Here is a 20,559-nt window from a genome sequence, read left to right as displayed (position 1 = left end):
AAACCCAATCTCGCAAAGCCTCCTATCACTGCTCCAATAAATCTCCCATGCCACGGATCCATCATTCTTACCTGAGCTCAATAATTTCCTTGGCCAGAGAAGGAGCAATTCCTGTAGATTAACAGCAATGGAGAAATGCCCATGCCGGTAAGTCGAGCAAAGATTTTATTGGGAAATTTCAGTAAATAAGATAATTGTGTAGTTTTAATCTTACAGTTACCCATAATTTTCACATGCTCCTTGCAGTTTTTTTTTTTTTTTTTTGATAAAATGGATGACGTATACAAATCTAGTATGAATAGATCCAAAAAAAATTAGAAAATAAAATATTACAAAAGTATAAAGGCACATAGGATGAGTTCATCCATAAGGTACCACCGGAGTGTTCCGCAACAAAGAAGATCATCCTAGTAGAATTTTAAAACCCTTATGGTGGGTTCTTTGGTCCTTTCATCGGAGCCTCAGGACCATCGACATGTTGCTTGTCTCGACCACCCTCGGCTTAGAAAAATCCATGCTCACTCGCAACCAGATGAACCATGTAATCCTGAGAGCTACCTCCAAATATATTACATGCAATGGTCCCAAGAGATGATTATATTATGCGATATATATACTCAAAGAATAATTTTATGTTGGATAATTCTTTCAAAATTATAGGGCTATGTTGCCGAGTTTCTTAGAAAGAGTTGTCTCGAGTATTCTCTATCTATCCACTTGTGTTAGTTTCAGGTACATGTACCTTTTGTTGAAGATCGTTCAAGCTTTTTCTGAGAGTATGGTATGGGTTACTTTAGCGCCATAGCGCCTAATACTTGAGCATTGGCTTGAGGCATTTTCTTTATCCCTTCTTACCCTAAAAAAAATAGAGTCATCTTGTGTCCTGAATTGATTATCATCTTTGGCCTAACCTAGACTCCTCCGTCCCTCGAAACTAACAAGGAGTAGTACAGGAATATTCACATGTTATCAATTAACTACGCCTTTCGGCCTGATCTTAGGCCCTGACTCATCTTCTGTGGATGAACCTTATATATATATATAGAGAGAGAGAGGGGGGGGCATGTTTCAATTTTTATTGAGTTACTTAAATTATTAAATATTAGATATTGCTTCTTTAATGATTTTTCTTACAAAATGTTTCATAAACTTTCCATCCCGATTAGTAGTCTAATAATAAATAGTACTTATTCTTATAACTTGGGGCTCATCCTAGTAAAACCTCTATACTTAATGATAAAAAATGATGTGTTTAAATCTTCAATGATGCATCTTGAACTATTTAGACTTGGGAATTATAATGTAGGAGGGTAATTATAATGCAGATGGATTGCCCTCGCTTTTTATTTATTTCTCTTATGTCGCTATGCAAGAAATTAAAACATGTGTCAACAAAGGGTGAACAATATAAAATAGTTAATACGGAATGGCATATGTTTGAGTGACCTAATGTAGAAAATTTAGATGCTTGAAAATTTTAATAGAATTATTTACAAGATGCATGCCAAGCTCAACAACATTCGTTTTTTTTCTTGATCTTTATTTCTCTAAATTTAGGGACTTCAATGATATTTTATGTTGATATTTTTTCTACTGGCCTTGAGAGCAATTGAGGTTTGGAACAAAATAGGACTGTATGGAATTATAAGCTTGTTTTAAACATGTACGCTCCAAAATCAATATAGAAATAGATCAAAGCTAGTTGATTATTTATAATATCTACTTCTTACGTACATGCGATGCTTCTCATATGTCGACAAGTCAAAATAATAAAAATATAATCTATGATTTGAAACTAAAAAAAGATTCAAAAGCCATCTATCCCATGATTCGTAACTTCTCTGCAAAAAATAAAAAAAAATTATTTATACTAGTAGATTGCTTAAACACATTGAATAAAATAAGAGGCATAGCAACAAAACAAACCCAAATGTGCATCATGCCCTAAAATTCCAGTGCCACAAAAAATTTTCGTAGCTACGTATTGAGTTTTTTTTGGGTCGGTTGTTGTATAACTTGTATCTAGCACCAGATTGAGTGCACACATATAGAGGGCTGATTTCATGGGAGGTCAGTATGTCATTAAAAAAAAAGGTCTAAGTATAAGCCACCCATATTCCCCCATATTCTAATAGTCCCACAAACATGTGGGTATGACAATAGGATGCGGAGGGTATCTTTCTTGAAAAAAATTGGAACGCACAATAACCGCTAAGAGATCTGTGCAAGCAGAAAAAGAAAGCATTCGTAGTGCTTTGAGATCTGTGTAAGATATGATCAGAAGGTCAATTATTCTCTAGTGCACAATGTACAACCCCAACGCATCACAACATTGCATATTAGCAAGAGGGTGCAGAATTTGGTGTTCTCAAGCGCTTTAAGTATTATTCATTTAGGGCTTGATGATTACCATGGTAGTTTCCATGTTAAAGAATGGAGACTTATAAGAATAATAATAGAAAGATACATACATCCACAAAACTGTCGTCTTCGAGGGAGTGGAAGGAAAAGGGAGGGTGAGCCGCACCGTAGCGAAGGAAACCCCATCTTTTCTTCACCGTTAAGAGAGAGAGAAAAGAGAGGATATCGAGAGAAACAAAAGCAAAACCGCGGTGAGAGATATCGAAGACAAAATCACAGCGCATGAGCAAGAGATCTCGAATCTTGCTATTTCCGCCGCCTGTTTAACCCCAAGAACTACTCGTTCCTCGGAATAAGTTATCCTTCCCCTTCAGCTCCTCCTCTTCTTCTTAATCTCTCCTTCCGACCTCGCGGGGGAAAAGAAACGATCCCTTCTAGGGTTAGGGTTAGGGTTTTTGCATGATTTATACCTTTTGCTTCTGATCGATTCCGCCAATCGGACCGATCCGCAGTCGTTCCCGGCAGATTCTTGGGGGTTTCTTGGTCGGATTTGGGCTCCGATGATGGAATCGTCCGGTGGGAACTCGGATTCCTACAGGAGCCAGAGCGCCGGCAGTAGCGGAGGTTCTTCGAGGCGGTACGGGGTTCACTTCTCGACCTCCAACTTCATCCAGGCGCCGCTGTCCGCGCTTTTGGAGTACTCCGGGATCTTGCGCCCGAGATCGAGTCACCAGGAGAACGAGAGCTTGATCACTGGTAGTGGCTTGCGAAACCATGTCTCAGGCCGGCTTGATGATTCTGCCGTCGCCGGTGCTGGCGGCGATGGGGAGGTGTCGATAAGGATCATCGGCGTTGGGGATCAGGAGACTTTGAGAGTGGGTTCCGGCCAGCCGCAAGCAGTGGATGTTCGTCCGGGGAGAGAGGGGAGTTCCAGTGGTAATGGTCTTACTGCTGAGACGATTCCGGCTATATCTGAGAGGCAGGGAGGTGATGGTGGGAGTGATGGTGGTGGGGTTGGAGAGGTAGCTTCTTCGTCATCCTCTTCTCTGCCATCATCAATGTCTGCGGTCGGTCCCCAGAACACGGAGGGTGAGGCGAATGCTACAGGAGGCAACAACAGGGATTCTTCGTACCAGAGATACGATATACAGCAGGTTGCGAGGTGGATTGAGCAGATTTTGCCATTCTCGTTGCTTCTATTGGTGGTGTTCATCAGACAGCATTTGCAAGGTATATGTTTCTGAATCTTTGCTTTGAATTCCTAGCAGCATGTCATTTGTGTTTCTGAAAATATCTGGGAAATATCATATGAAGATGAGAATGTCTGATGGTATAATGATGATTAATTGGCGCAAGCTTAGAAGTTCATTCTGTAAAGGTATTAGCCTTCAAGTCTCCCTGGGCCATAAGTTATCATCAGTATAAATTTCTTAATAACTTATAGTCATATCATAGTTTGCAGTTATATACTGTTAAGATTTTGTCTTTTATGTTAATAGTTAGTTATGGAGCCTTTGCACCAGGCACCCAACATATTGTTTATATGATGGCTATCATCTATAAATACAACTTGCATCTTGATGGTTCTGCAACTTTAGTCTTGATGAAATCTTATGCTACTTTGTAAGAAGATAAATTAGTTCCAGTAATTTGCTTTTGGATTTTGGATATGATCATTCAAAGCAACAAATATTATGGTGTTATACCTAATGCTTGTCAGTGGATTTAGAAACAGAAGAATGCTGGGCATACTGAAAAAGATACAGGCCTTGTATAACTACATTTAGTTCACTTATAGGCAAAGTTAAAATTGGTTGCCAGCATGTCCCTAATATATGCCATTGGTTCCATGACTGAATCCTTGATCAGGGAGTTTGCATCAAGCAAATTATGATGGTATGCTATTCAGCTGCCAACAAAATTCTCCAGTATCATTGGTCTGGGTAATGTTGGTTCCCCGGTGGAATTGTTAAAAAGCTGCTGCACTGTCTGTCAAATTATTATAGCTGGTTAATAGCGGTGCTTGATATGAGATGAGGGGCCACTTCTCTCTGAAATCTTTTCCCCTTATCTTCTTATATATTTGCTGTTTCTCTGCTCCTCGGTCTCAAATTCTCCTCTGCACCTGCCTCTGCTTCAAACTACTAAGATTTAGACACAACTTTGAAATAGTAAAACTGTTTTGCAATTCTGTATCAGTTCAAAGCCACTATTTTCTTTAATAATTGCTATTTTACAATAGAGACGGGATGTTTCATATGCTTAACTATGAGTTGACTGTAGCCTTTTTATTGCCTAGATGCTATAAACATAAACAGCACTTTCTTATATATGTGAGGATGTTGTGAATAACATGAATGGACAACCGTCTGTTGCTTAATCCTGCTGTACTTTTCTCAGGCTAAAGTGGTTACTGTTCATGCAATCCGATCTCTTCTCACTTCCAAATCCTCATATGGTGGAGATATCTAATTATAGTTCTTTTTCTTGCTACTATTTTTAAGTTTAACCTTTGTTGGTGGACCTACAGGTTTCTTTGTCACGATTTGGATTGCTGCTGTGATGTTTAAGTTTAATGATATTTTACGGAATCAGACTGCTCTAAAGGTTTGTTATCTTCTATTTGTAAATTTCCTTTTTTTATAAAGATATGCACCAATTCCACTCTTCTGCGACCTTATATAAGCTCTATGGTATTATTTGTATCAGGATGCTTTAATAACTGTAGTACCTGGAGAAATATATGATTTGTTTTCTGGTTACACTTACCTTTTACCCCTTTATACATTTGAGAATACGACGGTGATTTGCTACCGCTCAGATTTGAACCTCACTCCTCCCACATGGAGAGATGGTGCCAACTAGCTGAGCTATCTGCTGTTGGTTCCTTTTTACCCGTTCGAGTTACATTCAGTGTGATGCAACAGTTTGTCATCATATTTGCTAATGTGTTTGAAAATTGCTTTTCAAGCCTAACGCGTTAATGATGCAAATGTGATGGTTTCTTTTCTTTTCTTTTTTCTTTTTGGTTGTAATGCTTTTATACTGTTGTGATACTTGTCTGCATATTGGTGAGAAAGAATTAGGGACCTTAATATTGTTAAGAGCTTCTTCATATTTATTTTTTGGTCATTAGATGGGAACATAAATTTTCCCATAACCTAATCTAGTTATTTTAGCTCCTGATTATATTGGACCTATTTTGTAGTTCAACTGGATTGCTTTATTTGGCAGAGGGATGAATTTCCTACATTATTTGACTCCTGTCCTGATATTTAATATTTGTACTTTCCATTTCACTTCGATCATTATTGATTATGCAGTTTATGCATTTTACTCAATCCTTTCAAAGGAAGTGGCAATGCTCGTACAAGGAGTCTTGCCAATATTCTTACCAAAAGAATCTTGTCTAATGTGAAGTTATTGTACAAGGGTCTCTTTGCCTATGCTACAACAAGGAGCAATTATAAGAGGGAGCCAGCACAAGCCTTACCATTTGCAAGCTAGCTTAGGGAAAACCTAAAAATTGCACAACTCTAGTCCCATCAACATATTATCAAACTTTTCACCTTTTTCTAGAATCCCAATTCTCTTTTCCTAGGCAATCAAACCACAAAACAATATAAGATTACCGTTCTTTCGCTCCCCCCTCCTCTCTCCCTGTTTGCCCTCCATCCTCTCATTGCAGCAATATCACAAATTGAGAGCACTGCAAAATGTTTCTTTGGTATTACACTGTTGATCCTCTTCAGTAGCATTTGGCCATCATAGAAGGATGACTAACTATCTCTCACCCATCCTTACTTTTTGATTGTTTTCATGCCATCAGGATTATCTTTAAGCAATTAATCAAGTGATGATGTCTTGGGCTTATTAGGAAGCCCTTGTATTTAGAATCAGTATTTAAACCCAACTGGAACTGCTTTTCATTTGCTCTTTGGCTTATTTGAGCTTTGAGTTGAACACAGCTTCCTGCATTAGAGGTTGTCTTGCCTCATTGTAAAGACTCTTTCCAAGTTTAGGGGAATTTTGTGATTGCATGAGTTTGAACCACAACCAATAAAGTAGACCCTCTTACTTGTGAATTGGCAATATAGGTACCTTGGTAAGTTCCTTTGCCTAAAGTTGCTTTGGCCCAAAATATGACGTCAATAACTAGAGCATCCATGTCCGGTGAAAACCTGTTCAACAGATGGAGCCTTTCCAACTCTGGGTCATGCTCTTTAGCTGATGGGAAAAGGCTTAGGTGTAGTGTTGGTGATGATGAAATTTAAACCTCATGCCATAGGCAACGCTAAGAAGTTAAGAAAGATATAAAGAAATGAATTTACGAATATCTGTTTAACATCTCATCTTTCTTGGTAAAGTAAGGTTTGAAAGTGTTGATATGGTGAACATAGTTTAAGATTCTAAGATTTCATATGTACTTGCTAAACTAAGTATGAAGTATATCAAGGCAAGGGAAGAATCGGGTATTGAAATGGGAAAATAGTTATTCTGGAAATTTTAGGAAGCATGAGCCCCTAGGAAGATTTAATTCATAAATTATTACAGTACTCACAAATTGAACAGGCTTATCATCGACTAGTTTCAAACGGATCATTGGGTTGAGAATGGCTTCAACTGGAGTCATGATAACAATAGCTAGGGGATGAGCATTGGAAGTATTTTGAAATTTTGGTTGTAGGTCTCGGAGCATAAACCCATGGAAACAGTATTCAGCAATCCTGAATAATTGCCTTTCTTTAAGAGGCTAGAGGAAAGGTTGGGGAGGCTGTATTCCAACTCTCTGTGGACCGCACAATCTAACTGCTGATAGTTTCTTTAACACATATTTCAGTCACCAACAATTTACCAAACTTCTGCAGCTGTTGCTGTATAGAACACCCAGTCACGCCCCTCAGTCTTGGCTCGTGTTCATATTATTTTCGCTTCCCTATTGTGACTCAAAGGCTGATGCTTTTACAAATCACTTAAATGTATTTTAAGTGGAAAGAAATCAACATTATGGGGTTATTGAGTCTCTGCTGTGTATGCTTTTATTATAAGGTAGAACATGTTTTAGAGACATTGATATATCTTTTTTTTTGCTGGGACCCATCTGTTTCTTGTTTCAGGATAATGCACTAATGAAATTATACTAAACAAATGATCCTATGTGGATTATATCTGACAATATTATTATTCGTTGATTTCTGCAGGGGGAGAGAAAAATCTCTGTGCTTATTGGGATTACATTAGTTTTCATGATTCATGTATTTGGAGTCTATTGGTGGTACAGGAATGATGACCTTCTGTACCCACTGGTCATGCTTCCTCCAAAGGAAATACCACCTTTTTGGCATGCAGTTTTCATCATTGTGGTGAATGGTATTTACTTTACTGCTACAAATGAGTATTTGATTATGCATGCAACTTTCTTCCTGAAGTTTTATGTGCTCTGATAGTATTGATTTCTGAAGACATGTAATGAATAAAATGGGTTGGGAAAAAAATTACGTTTTGGATAGTTTCATTCATAGTGTTTTTGTTTCAGCAGTAAAAAAATACTTTACTCTTGCTTTATCTTGCATTTGCTATTTTTCTTGCTTTATAGTCTTGGAAAATTTCTTGGATGATGCAATTACATTTGACCATATGTTTACTTCCAACCACTGAAACATGGAGTCCTGTGTTAATTTGGACTTATTGGAACTTACTTTTAGAGGTATCTCATTTAGTGGAATGTCTGGAATCTTTTAGTTGTAACATTTTTTCTTTATATATCAATTTGTTGTTGCTTATTTTATTCCTTTACTCATTTCTCCTTTATCCTATCTCCCACCGGACATAGTATATGTTCAGTCAAGATGGTTTCTTAGGTGTAATAGATTGGATAAGTGTCTGAAATCTACTTCAATGGAGAGGAAGGGAGAGGGAGAGGGAGGGAGGGCCGCCAGAGGGGCCGGAGCAGGGGTTCCGCAACCCCTATTTCGTTCGAAACAAGGGTTCGTCGGAGCTCCTTTTTTATTTTAAAAATTTTAAGTAAAGTTGGCGAGGGGTTTGCCGACTTCACTTAAAATTTGGGCTCCTTTTTTTATTTTGGAATTTGGGTCTAGAGGGTGGAGCCCCTGCTTCGGCTCTTCGAGGCCCCTCTGACGGCCCTCCCTTCCCCTCCTCTCTCTTTTTCTTTCCTTTGCCCTCTCTCCCCACTTGCCGGTTTATCGTCTTGAATGCCAAAACCGACACAGTCCGCCGCCGGCACGGCTAGATACACCCCGAAACAGGCGGTTCAGGATGGTTCTGCATTTCTTGCTTGGTCGTGTCCTCTTCTTTTCTGTTTTGGAGGTTCACTTGCACACCACTTCACTATATCCATTTGCTTTCTCATCACTTTTTTGTTCTGCACTCGGTCCCATTAATGTGTCTGTTCCACAAGTTTTGACAATTATTTCATGGACAATGGTCTAGGGGTTGGGATATGCATTTGCATGTTTTAGAGCCAATTGGATGCATGACTAAATTCAAACAGATGACTTGAACTCATTGAAATACAAAAATACCTGTCCGGTCAAGCGTGATTTAGTCTGACAACTAGATGGTTCTTACCCAATTTTGTGACTTTATCTAAAATAATTATATGGTATAGTTTGGAAAGGAATCCCAAGTTTAAAACTGATCTAGGTGGGATGGACCATTGGGAATGCAGAATCAATTTGTAACTATTTTATTACCGGAAGCGATTAATTGCTCTTGTTCTCTTCCACAATATCTGAGGTTGTAAAACAACATTTTAAGATCTTATATAAGGTTCAATGGCATTCTATTGTTTGGCTTGTATGGCCTTTGGTTACTTCATGCAATGTTTGAATTAGAGGTATGGGGAAGTGCTCTGTGAGAATCAATGAGGTTGTCATTCAATGAGTGTATTGAAGTGATATGATGTGATCACAATGTGCAATACATGCAAATCTTCTGAACATTTGTAGGGGCAGTTTCTATAAAGCTGGTCATGATTGTGAAGGAAGGTAAATCCTTGAGCAAATGTACAAGAAAGAGGGATCAAGGAGGGGTCTTTCCAAGGTTCACTGTCTTGGTACTGAACCTCATACTGGTGCCACACTAGCACAGTGTTGGTACGGTACGAAGTTTTTTTTTGGTACGCTACTCGTATCAGATACCAGTACCGAACTAGTATGGTACGGTACAGTACGCCCCGTACCGCTCGGTTCGGGCTGGTATGGCATACCATAGGTCTTCCTCTCCTCCTTGACTAAATATGCACGTTGAGTCATCAAAGGCTTAACTAATTTAAAGGGACTCAGCTGAACCTTCGCCTTACACTACCATGACTTTCCAAGGAACTCTATCTTTGGGTTAATATAATGGATTTGCATGCTTGGAGAAAACATATTTGGCGACTTGAATTTGGGTGTCTTGGCTTGTTGGACAACTGGCACAATAAGGCACACTATTGTACTGTGCGACACTCCACATTTTATATTGATGGCATTTTTGACAGTGGCACTCGTCTCCTTAGCAGTTGGAGTCAATTTTTATATCACTTAATGGTGTTAGTAGTTTTATATGACAAATTAATTAATATTGCATAATCTGTGACAATATGCAAGTTTGCATATTGCATCTTGCCATATTAGATTCTTCAAGGATATTGCCTTCTTAGTCATGTTGAAAGGGATATATGTAGGGTTGGCAATTGTGTCGGGTCGAGTCATATACAGGTAGGGGTGGCAAAATATGACCCGACCCGCCAACCCGATCCGTGTTCGACCCGCCATAAACAGGTTTGGGTTTGGCCTAAACAGGTTCGGGTCGTAAACAGTGGTCGACCCATTTAACCTGTTTATTAATTGGGTCAGATACGGATTTTAGATGTCTGACCCGTTTAACCTGTTTAACCCGTTTATAATTTGATGCCCACAGATTTTTTTTTTTCCGCTTGCTGGGAGTCTGGGACTAGAGTCTCACCCGTTTTTTTTTTTGTTTTCGTAAACATAGTCACAGTGGCACAGAGTCTCTCGTTTAACCCTTTTTTTCAGCTCTATCTCCAATGGAAGATCTCCACGACTCTATCCCCTCCGGCTCCGAGCCCCACCTCCGCCACAAGCAGTGGAAGAACCCTCCTCCTTAGTCGGCGATCACCCCCGCCACCTCCGGTCGTCCACGGACCCCTGAAAGCCCCTCTCCTCGGCCCCGACGACCCCCGCGACGCCCCCGGACGCCGCCGACCAGAAATCGAGTGGCGGGGAGAAAGTACCGGGAGAACTCAAGACCTCTGGGAGGGCGGAATCTGAGAGCACGAGGGCGGGGGCTAGGGTTAGGGTTTCGGGCCCTCCCTTCTTTTCGTTCTCCTTCTTCGGCCCTCAAGACCTCGAGCCCACCCTAGCGGCTTACGGTTAGGGTTCGGGCGTCGACGGCGGCTGCGATGAGAAGGTATGAGTTATGCAGCTCCTCAAGGTTAGGGTCGGGCCCTCCGCCGGAGTCGTTGTCTTGGGTACCACCGGAGTCGTTGTCGTCGAGCTCGAGGTACCGCTGTAGGGCAAAATTTTGAATGGGAGGAAGAGAGTAGGGCGACCCACCAACGACCGACTCCTTGGAATCCTCGATCATTGGTGGAAGAGAGAGGAGTCGGTCGTTGGCGGGTCGGCGGAAGGAAGGGAAGGCGGAGTCGCGGAAGTGAGTTGCGGTAACGTGAAGAAACTAGGGCTGGCTGCCCCAATTTTTTTTTTTATTAAACAGGTTAAATGGGTCGGGTCGGGTTACCCGTTTAATAAACAGGTCGGGTTCAGGTTTTACAATTTTCTGACCCGACCTACATCTGACCCAACCCGATTGCCACCCCTATATACAGGTCAAGTTTGGTTGGGTCAAAAAAATTCTAAACCTATACAATAAATAGGTCAGGATTTAAAACTTGAATCCGTTATGTTTAATAAACAGGCAACCTAACCCGACTTGCTTAACTTATTTAATAAACAGGTTGGGTCCAATAGCAAACATGTTTAACTGTATAACCTGTTTAACACACTATTAAGACTGGTTAACAGTTAACCTGTTTGGCATAACAAAGGTGAAGTCCACAACAATATAATGCTTAGTAACTATTAGCTTCTTGTTATATCTAATATGAAATAGAATCCAAGACCACCATACTCAGCCATGGCACAAAATCATAGATATTAACTTAAAAACACATATGGTGATAGTAAGCACATTATAGTAAGATAGTTTTATCAACTTAGCTATCCAATAAGATAATTTCTTGCTGCTAAGAAGAGCCTAGAACGAAAGAGGCCCAAAGGCGCTAGATCTCTCCCTTGGAAGCTAGGGGTGGGTGGAGAAACAAGCTTGTGACCATTGGTCATCTTGATTGGCGACAGGAGAAAGGGAAGAAGAGATCGCATATAGGATGGATCGCCTCGAGATCTCAGAAGAGGAGAAGCGGAGGAGGAGGAGGGGAATAGAGGAGGGAATCGGAGTTCATGGCTACAAGATTAATAGTGTGGAGAGGAGGGTATGGCCTCTAGGTTTTGGTTCGATCTCTCTCTAGCTCTACCTATAGCTTGGGGAGCTCCGCCAAGGGGCGATGAGGCTGAAGCAAGGAGAATTCTTGGAAGAGTTGAGGTTGATTGGAGGAGTGACAGGGATAGTGGACAATGCTCCTCTCTCTAAGAAACCCTAGCCCTATCGTGGAAGATGGAAGAAGTCTCTAGAAGTCAAAATAAGAAAAAGTATAAACAGATTTAGAGCTGGGGCAGTCGAGTTCAGGCATGGGTGCTGGTTCGGTTTGTATAACTTAGGTAGGTAAACGGGTTCGGTCAAACATGTTTAACCCGACCCAACTTGATTAATATTAAACTTGTTATGATCCTGGAACCTGAAACCGACCTGTTTAATAAATAGGTCAAAGACAAGTCGACCTATTTACAACCTAAACTTGTTTAGCCCAAACCCAAACCTGTTTATTGCAGGGCAGATACGAGTCGAGTTGATGGGTTGGGTCATTATTTGCCAGTCTTAGATATGTGCCATGTTGTCAAACTTGGTTATTTTCCCCTTGCTTCTGTGAATGACTTTTTTTTTCCCTCTATGCACTTAACTGGCTTTTCAAATATTTTATAGGTTGTACATATCATTGATTTGTGAATTTGAAATCATTAGATAATACTGTTATTATGCAATCTGCAAATCATGTTGCTACAGTGCTGTAGAATGTGTCTGAGTTTAGTATGTATTAAATGTGCAATTTTGTGTACAGACACCAGATTGGTCACTCAAATGAGTTAACTTTCGAGTTAATTCAAAAAATGTAAAAATAATTAAAAGTATTAAAACTATAAAAAATTGGAGAAAATAGTGAAAACAATGCTAATATTAATACTTCTAAATGCATGTGTAGTTATTCATCTTACAAATAAAGTAAGATGACAATTTGTATTGCAACTATTTGTTAGCTGTTGTCCATTTTCAAAACTCACAAAGATTGTTGTAGAAATTGAGATGGCCTTCGATCTTTTTTGGTCATGTCCAATGCTTTCTGCAGAGGCAAGGGGTGGTAAATCCCCCAGCTTCTATTTTAGTGCTAATAGAAGTCCAGGATAAAGAAAGCAGCGGAGAACAACAGAAAAACAGAAAAGCTTCATCTGTGAAGGGTAAGAGAGACGGACTGGACTTAAACTAGTTGGTATTTTAGATTTTTAGGGTAGGTTAGACATTAAAGATGGAGTGGATTTAGATATTTGTCTGTAGATTTCAAGTTGCTTCCCAGATAAATCACCTATCTATTGAAAAGCTTGACCGATCCTTTTGCGATAAATCAGGCATATCTGATTTGAATCCTGTTCCGTGGAATGCTGATTCCTTTTCTGTTCTGACTAGGATTTTTTACCGATCCGGTCTGGATCGGGAGATCCGTGGTTCAAAACAGCGAGTTTTTAAACCCTTCATGAATCCTTTGGAAGCACACAAGTGGTCTCTTATCGTAGATATTTTTGGCAAAGATGTGCTATCTATTTTTCGTAAACATTATTTTAATTGGGCACATCCTTGTATCATTTTAATGTAGAATTTTTTGTCTAAAGGTTATTGCTTGTTTCTTAGTCACAGTTTTAGGATTACTGTCTTTGGATCAAGTAGCTACTTTTCGACAACTGTACTTTCTAATGTTTTAGCTATGTTATTGTGATTCCTCATAAGTTATGACTTCCCAGATACTATGGTGCGCCAGGCCGCTATGGTTGTCAAGTGTGTGCTGCTGATGTACTACAAAAACAGCAGGGGCCGTAACTACCGTAAGCAGGTAATCTGGTTGTCTTATGTTTTATACTGATTTAAATGTCTCTAGGATTGTTTTTTCTATTTTTCTTTTTTAATGAAAATTTAGATGTTGAACGGGAAATCTAAGAAGTGAAATTTAAAAAAATTACTAAGTGGAGACAATGATAACCAACATACTTTGCTTGCACAGACACCAGAATGGACTATCATGATTTGCTTATCTAATTGTGTAGGGTTGTGAGATGCTGTCATACTTAACTTTTCAGCCAACATTTAATATAGTCAGTTTAGATTGCTTGGTTTCTTAAAGGGGCTAAGAGGATAGTCTAACTTATCAGTTCAGTCTGGTTTGGCATTTGGGGCCAAATATGCCAAGGTGTTGGTTGTAACAAATGTAACTGAAGAGTTGAAGTTTTGGAGTGGTATTGGTGTTTCACATCATAAGGTTATGAGAAGGTTTTTGACAATGGTTTCTCTATAACTTGGATTGGGTTATAATGTTCAGTATTAGGCGGAACATGGCTGCAACTTTGTGAATGACTTGGACTATGTTTGTTTAAGAGGCAGTGTTGAAATGTGGTGATAGTGGACATTAACTTTGTACGATGAATTGGAAGCTTGTTAGGTGATAACTAGTGGAGCAGACCTCTTATTTCTGTGATAAAATAAGTATTAGGTTCAGTATCTGCAAGCATCATTGATGCGAAAATGAGTAATGGTAATTTGTTTATCTTAATGAAAAAAGTAACAACCTCATGTCGTGCGAGGTTATTACATACTTCTGCTGAATTTGTATTACAGTTTCCAGTGCGGACTACTTATCCTCATTTAAAAAACATTGTCATCCACACGTGGAATTTGTCATAACTGTTTTTCTCCCTTTTGAGCATAAGAAATACAATGAAATGTAACTTATTATTTAGAAATTCTTTGTCGTTATTGCTCGTGCAATGTTAAACATTAAATTCTTTCCCTTCAACAGCTTCAGGAAATGTGTTGGTCATTTATTTTCTTTAGACATCTGGAGCACATCTTTCATGGGTAAAAATCATAACACAGCATCTATTCCTTGGATGCCTCATATATCATCCTAATTAGGCTGCCTCCAAAACTTGGTTCTTATAGTTTGCAGTTTTATGATGTTCAGATTATGGAGGTTGTTTACTTGCAAGAGTACTCGATTATGATACAATGATTGTAATAGGCTTATGCAAGAATATCGATAATAACTCTTTTTGTTCAAGCGGAATTGATAGAAGTATTTCCATTTCACAAGACAAAATCATATTGGAACAGTATAGCTTTTTCGATTTTATTGTTTATAAACCTTCAGACAAGACGTACTAGAAAAGGTAGGCATGCCAGACAAATTCCACCTGTTTTATGATAATCTTCAACCTCTAAAACATAAAACAAAAGAAAAGATTGCTTGAATCTGTCAATTTTATATAATAATTTTGATTCGAGTCCACATAAAAGAGGACTATATGTGGTCTCGCTCACTTGACAGTCAACTGTTGATCCATTGGCAAGTTGTTATTTGCATCTAAGAAAGCCAGAAAATTGAAATAGGCATGTCATGATGCTTCATTTCAAAATATTTAATAAATTATCATGACAACTTTGGATAAACAAAATAATGATAACTGTTCTTTATTCCATTACTGTTTTTGTCGAATAAAATTGGTCCAGCAAAAAAATAGAGACTGCTAATGTAAATCTTATGAAATGATTCATAGTCTTCATGTTTAGTGTAATACATGAATATCAGGGTCCAGCTTGCTGTATTCTGTTTGTTTCCAATTTTCTGAGTCCTTTTTGTCTTATTTGAAAATTTTCTTATCTGCATGACATGGTCTGCGCTTATACAGTTTTCTGCCAGTCTAATATCAAAATGTATGAAATGAAGGCTTGTAAATATTTATAGCAGATGAAACCTCGTAAATTGTGATTATCTGTTTGTTTTTTAATTTTAAATTTGTCAAGGTTATTATTTTGTTCAAAAGCTCGATCCAAATATCATGTAGGTTTCATTTTTGAAACTTGTTAACAGTCGATGGTAAGCTAATTTGTTGAGTTACTTCCTAATTCTCACAGGGTCAATTGCTAACCCTTGTGGAGTATCTCTTACTTCTGTACCGTGCTTTATTGCCAACTCCCATTTGGTACCGATTCTTTCTAAACAAAGAATATGGCAGCCTCTTTTCATCTCTCACTACAGGGCTCTACCTTACATTCAAGTTGACATCAGTTGTTGAGAAGGTACAATATTTTCTGGTTTTTATTTTTTCCCTGTTTAGATGTAAGGACCTTTTTATATTTTGTAACTCTCAAAACTTTTGAGCCAAGTTTCTAGCCTGGCACAACGGTTTTGCCTTCATAATTAGTAATGAAATGTGGTGGAAACTTCTTCGTGTGTTCATTTAGCCTGTGACTTGCAGGTTCAATCATTTTTTACAGCACTAAAGGCGTTATCACATAAAGAAGTGCATTATGGATCTTATGCAACAACAGAACAGGTAATCTGTTGACTTTTATATGTACTCTACCTAAACAGCAACTAAAAAGCCTGCATAATCTATATGTGATGACTAGGGCTGGCTTTGAGAATCATTCTTATTCTTTATGGCTGCATTGGTTTAGGGTGAAAGGAGGGTTAAATGTAATAAATGCCGCTTCAACCTATTTATTCCTCTCTAATCTACTAAATGCTAGAAAATTAGCTAATCATTCGGAGAGCAAAGTCGATATTATAAAAGTTGGTAAAGCTACTTTTCCACCTAACGGAATGGGAACTATTCGTCCCTATATGATGGAGTACTTATTCTGGAGTAAAGTGAATGAGGAGTTGGCCCATTTTCTGGAGTAAATTATTCTGCGACCAAAGACAGCTTAAGAGTATGTTTGATTGTTTGGAAAGCTTTTGATCGAAAAGATTTTTCCAAGGAAGAATCTGGTCAAATTTAGACAACCAATTTCTATGTTATTTTAGTTTTCCCATCATCTAAACAGATGGCAAACTCAATTTCTCCAAAAACTTCAGTTTTCCAATGCCTTTTCCAAGCAACCATACATTCCCTAAATGCAACATCTTGAGTTAAGGATATGCCGATCCATTTCCTTACCTTTCATTCAGGTTTTCATAGTCTTATTATCTCATATCACTATGACCAGTTTATCATGACGTGGAACCCATTTTTCAATCAAAGCTTCCTCTGTTTGTTGTTAGAAATGAAAACCTTGTCTGACATTATGGCACCATTTTGTCCTCTTGTTGGTGCAACTGAAAGCATATTTCAATGCACTCATTTCACCATTATCCTTTATCTTGCCATCTGTGCTATGCTTATCAGATGTGCTTGTATCCTTTCTATATAGCCAGCAGTGCAATGCTTTGAAGTACGATTGAAGGTTGATTTTAAAAAAATTGAAAAGGTGATCTCCCTTTTTGAAGTTTGCAGGTATACCTCTGTGCACTTATGAAAAGAAAGCTTGTATACATAGAGCATGAAGGTTGAGAAAAACAAACTCACCACATTTGTGGACCATAAGATAGATGGGGGTGGGACTTCAATTGCTAATATCCTAATGTACCCATACTTTCTCCATTCTACTTGGCATTGGAGTTTTCTTACCGATACAAATCCAATGGTTGCAGACATGCTCCTAAATCATTTATCTTCTCTTAGCTGGCATTTCAAAATCTCATTTTTGGTTATTGTATTGTTGCTTATGTTTTTTCTCACTTAGAAACATTATGCAATTATAGAATTAATAAATTTAAGTCTTTAATATGTTCTAGGATTTCTTTTAAAATGCCTCTGCCATTCATTGAAGGATGTTAAGGAATTGTTACTGTCTTCAAAGAGTGAGGTGGGTGCCTTCACAGGTGAACTTATTAGGCCCTTAGCCCATTGTGAACAAATCACTTTCCAAGATAAAGGTGTGGTTTGATTATTATTATTTGCTCACGTATGAAGAGCAAACACTGTTATTACTTCTCCAATCAGCAGGATAGGCCTCATTTATTCTTTCTGTAATAAGTTGCAGTTTTTACAAATGTTTGTCATTCTCTTGATTTAAAATAGATTAACCATGGATCAAGTTATTGTGCACCGGTGCCTTGCCGAACTAGACTGGAACTGTACATACCATGCATGTCATGTTGTTGTGTCGGTGCTTGGCATGCTCTGACACAATTGCATTCCAAGCACTAGCGTGGTACCTATCATGTTGTCCCATGCGTTCTGACTGGCATTCTAATCCATGATTTTAGGTAGTAAATGCTACTTCAGTTGGTCTGTCAAGTAGATAAATGAAGGTTCAAGAATTTTCTATACTGCCCCTGCATACCTGTCGCATCCTTAAGTTTGCCACAAATCACGTTTGGATATCATGAAAAAGGTCCAAATGATGCTGTAGATGACTATCAAAATCTTGCTAACAAGATGCCCTAAAAACGTTGTAGATGTTAGAGATTAGTTCTGTTTTTTGAGAGAATCTGCAAATTAAGAGTTTTGAACGGTAGATCTTTTTATACTTGAGATCATGTTTGTATATGTAGGTGATTGTCATTTAAGGGGAAAGAAAAAGGTTAGCCAGAATATGAAATTTTAGTTGGTCAAGTTTGAGGTGATGGTGTGTATAAAGCTAATTATCTCAAAAAAAAAAGGTGAACTGAAAAATTCCGGTGACTGGGGTAGGATGGATACCTGATCTGCTTACAGAATACATAGTTTTCTGTCTGTCTGCTTGCTGTTACTAAGAGAACACAGATTTTTCGAAATGCCTACTGTGATTTTTGTAGGACAAATGACACGTTTCTTGCAAAGAGTTTGGAAATTCATATCTACAATTAAATTTTGTTCACTGATTGAGTAATAGCCATATCTATACCTAGGCTGGCAAACCCTTGTGGCAATTTAACTATTCTTGTTGCGGAGGAGAAGTAGGATTTTTTTACTTGTTTATTTATTTATTCCCTCTTTTTTTTTTTGGGGGGGTGGGGGGGGGGGGGTGAGAGTTGTGGTGCTGTGGGGTCGCATTTAAATTTCAGAACTGGTGATATCTTAAAGTTCTATTGGCATCTCTTGTAGTTTTATAAGGATTCTGCCATTCATTCACATGTGATGGAATTAATGCAGGTTATTGCAGCTGGTGATCTGTGCGCTATCTGCCAGGAGAAGATGCATGCTCCTGTTCTGCTTCGCTGTAAACACATATTCTGTGAAGATTGTGTTTCTGAATGGTAGCATACCTGAGCTCGTCATTTCTTGTCCGCTTGTCCAACTCTCTCTCTCTCTCTCTCTCTCTCTCTCTCTCTCTCTCTCTCTCTGACACGGGCGTGGGCGCACACCCACATCCACACACCCATCCAGGCACTTCATTTTCTTTTTTGCATTTTGTTTCTAGTTCTACTACAAAATCCAAATAAAAATGCCTTGATTTCCATTGAACTAAAAGAACTGTAAACTGTTACTGTACCAAAATTTATATTCAGCTCCATTACATGAGGTCCCTGTCACTATGCCAAAATGGAGCATTAGATGCCTTGCATAATTATGCTTAAAATTTGGCTAGATGACATGAAGAAAATGTGTAAAAAGCAGGTAGTCCTTAATTGCTAGTATGACTGCCTATCATTTTCTCTAGGCATAAATGAAAACCTACGGTAATCTCATTTTGTTAAGACATGCACACATATTTGGGGATGGCTCTTTTTCTCCAGGAAACAACCAAGCTGGTTGTTCTTTGGGAACTAATTAACATTTCCTTGTATATACATATGTATGTATGTATGTATGTATGTATGTGTATATATAGATATATGCGTCAGTCGAGTTTATCTCCGCTAAGATGTAGTTAGACCAATATTGGATGATGGGGTTCGAACATCGATGATTCAAACCATTGGATGTGATCTATAATTTTTAAGATATTTACATACCAAAATCGTGTGATTTGCGATCACTAGCCTATGCCTCAATTGTTCAAAAAACATGTATTGTTTCGTTAAATTTAAGCTATCCATTCTTTGACCATCTGATGCATAAGCTAGGGGTCTTTGTGATTGTTGGTATGTTAGCAGTTTATCCACTTGACCACATCCTAGTCTACCTCTATATGCATATGTGTATATATGCGTGCTTATCTATGTGTATGTGTAAGGAGTTGGACTATACACTTACATGAACTTTTTTGAAAAAGGAATCTACGATTCAAAATCAATGGACTATTTAAATTCAAGATCCAAATAGTCGAATATAATCTACACTACAAAAGATGCTCCTACCTACAAAAGTTTAATTCACAATACTTTGTGAGAAATTTTAGTTGCTTTCAGGATATCACTTTTCTTTCATCTATTCTTGTAAGAACATTACATTGGACACTTTTCATTAACCATTTATGCCTCTTGCAGGTTTGAGAGAGAACGCACATGCCCACTGTGCAGGGCATTGGTCAAACCTGCAGACCTTCGCTCGTTTGGTGATGGTTCCACAAGCCTGTTTTTCCAATTATTCTAGGTTACACTGGCAGCAAACTCAACTGATGACAAAAATGTCGAACTCTGGTCTGAAATGAGCAGGATGACCACATTCCATGCTTTGCCATGTGGCGGAATCAGTGTCTTTGCTGGAAGCGTTACCTATGAATGCCACAAAATTTGTTGCGACAGCTGTTGTGTCCATATTCCTCTGTACCCAATCTATATAGCCCCTTGTTGGGAAATTTTAACAGAAACAGATGGAGAAGTCCAATGCCATGTATATGAATAAAAATGTAATTTTTATCATATTATTGTTGAGTGAAAAGTTCTTGATGTATAAGCATCTTTTGAAATTACATGCTTAGAGTCAATTTGTACAGATTTGGTGGTGCATGATGGGGATCATGGAAATTTTGCAAACTTGCTTCAAC

General features: G+C 38.5%; 1 protein-coding gene across 2 annotated transcripts; it reads left to right on the top strand.

Moving 5' to 3' along the window:
- Nucleotides 1-2,336: 2,336 nt before the first annotated feature.
- On the top strand, nucleotides 2,337-20,507 carry LOC103709708 (uncharacterized). 2 transcript variants are annotated; one of them, XM_039132967.3, is made up of 8 exons: nucleotides 2,337-3,591; nucleotides 4,892-4,968; nucleotides 7,563-7,731; nucleotides 13,572-13,660; nucleotides 15,736-15,900; nucleotides 16,080-16,157; nucleotides 18,783-18,886; nucleotides 20,060-20,507. In XM_039132967.3, exons 1-8 carry the CDS (start codon nucleotides 2,922-2,924, stop codon nucleotides 20,163-20,165), a joined length of 1,458 nt encoding a protein of 485 aa, XP_038988895.2. In that variant the 5' UTR covers nucleotides 2,337-2,921; the 3' UTR covers nucleotides 20,166-20,507. The 2 variants fall into 2 exon arrangements, 1 of the variants encoding a protein (XP_038988895.2); XR_015974368.2 differs by lacking the exon at nucleotides 20,060-20,507 and adding an exon at nucleotides 17,441-17,511 and having other exon boundaries at nucleotides 2,472-3,591.
- Nucleotides 20,508-20,559: the final 52 nt, after the last annotated feature.

This window comes from Phoenix dactylifera, chromosome 17 (assembly GCF_051530095.1).
Source record: "Phoenix dactylifera cultivar Ajwa chromosome 17, Ajwa_hap1_PhDact_Kaust_v1.1, whole genome shotgun sequence".
NCBI lineage: Eukaryota > Viridiplantae > Streptophyta > Magnoliopsida > Arecales > Arecaceae > Phoenix > Phoenix dactylifera.
The sequence above is the reverse complement of the archived record's forward strand: the minus strand, read 5'-3'. Positions and strand labels throughout refer to the sequence as shown.

Excerpts from the sequence above, each read along its gene's own strand:
- LOC103709708 (XM_039132967.3), top strand. The coding sequence starts at position 2,922 with ATGATGGAATCGTCCGGTGGGAACTCGGATTCCTACAGGAGCCAGAGC. Across the intron at positions 13,661-15,735 it reads GCCGTAACTACCGTAAGCAG|GGTCAATTGCTAACCCTTGT; the intron begins GTAATCTGGTTG and ends TAATTCTCACAG. Across the intron at positions 16,158-18,782 it reads CTTATGCAACAACAGAACAG|GTTATTGCAGCTGGTGATCT; the intron begins GTAATCTGTTGA and ends GAATTAATGCAG.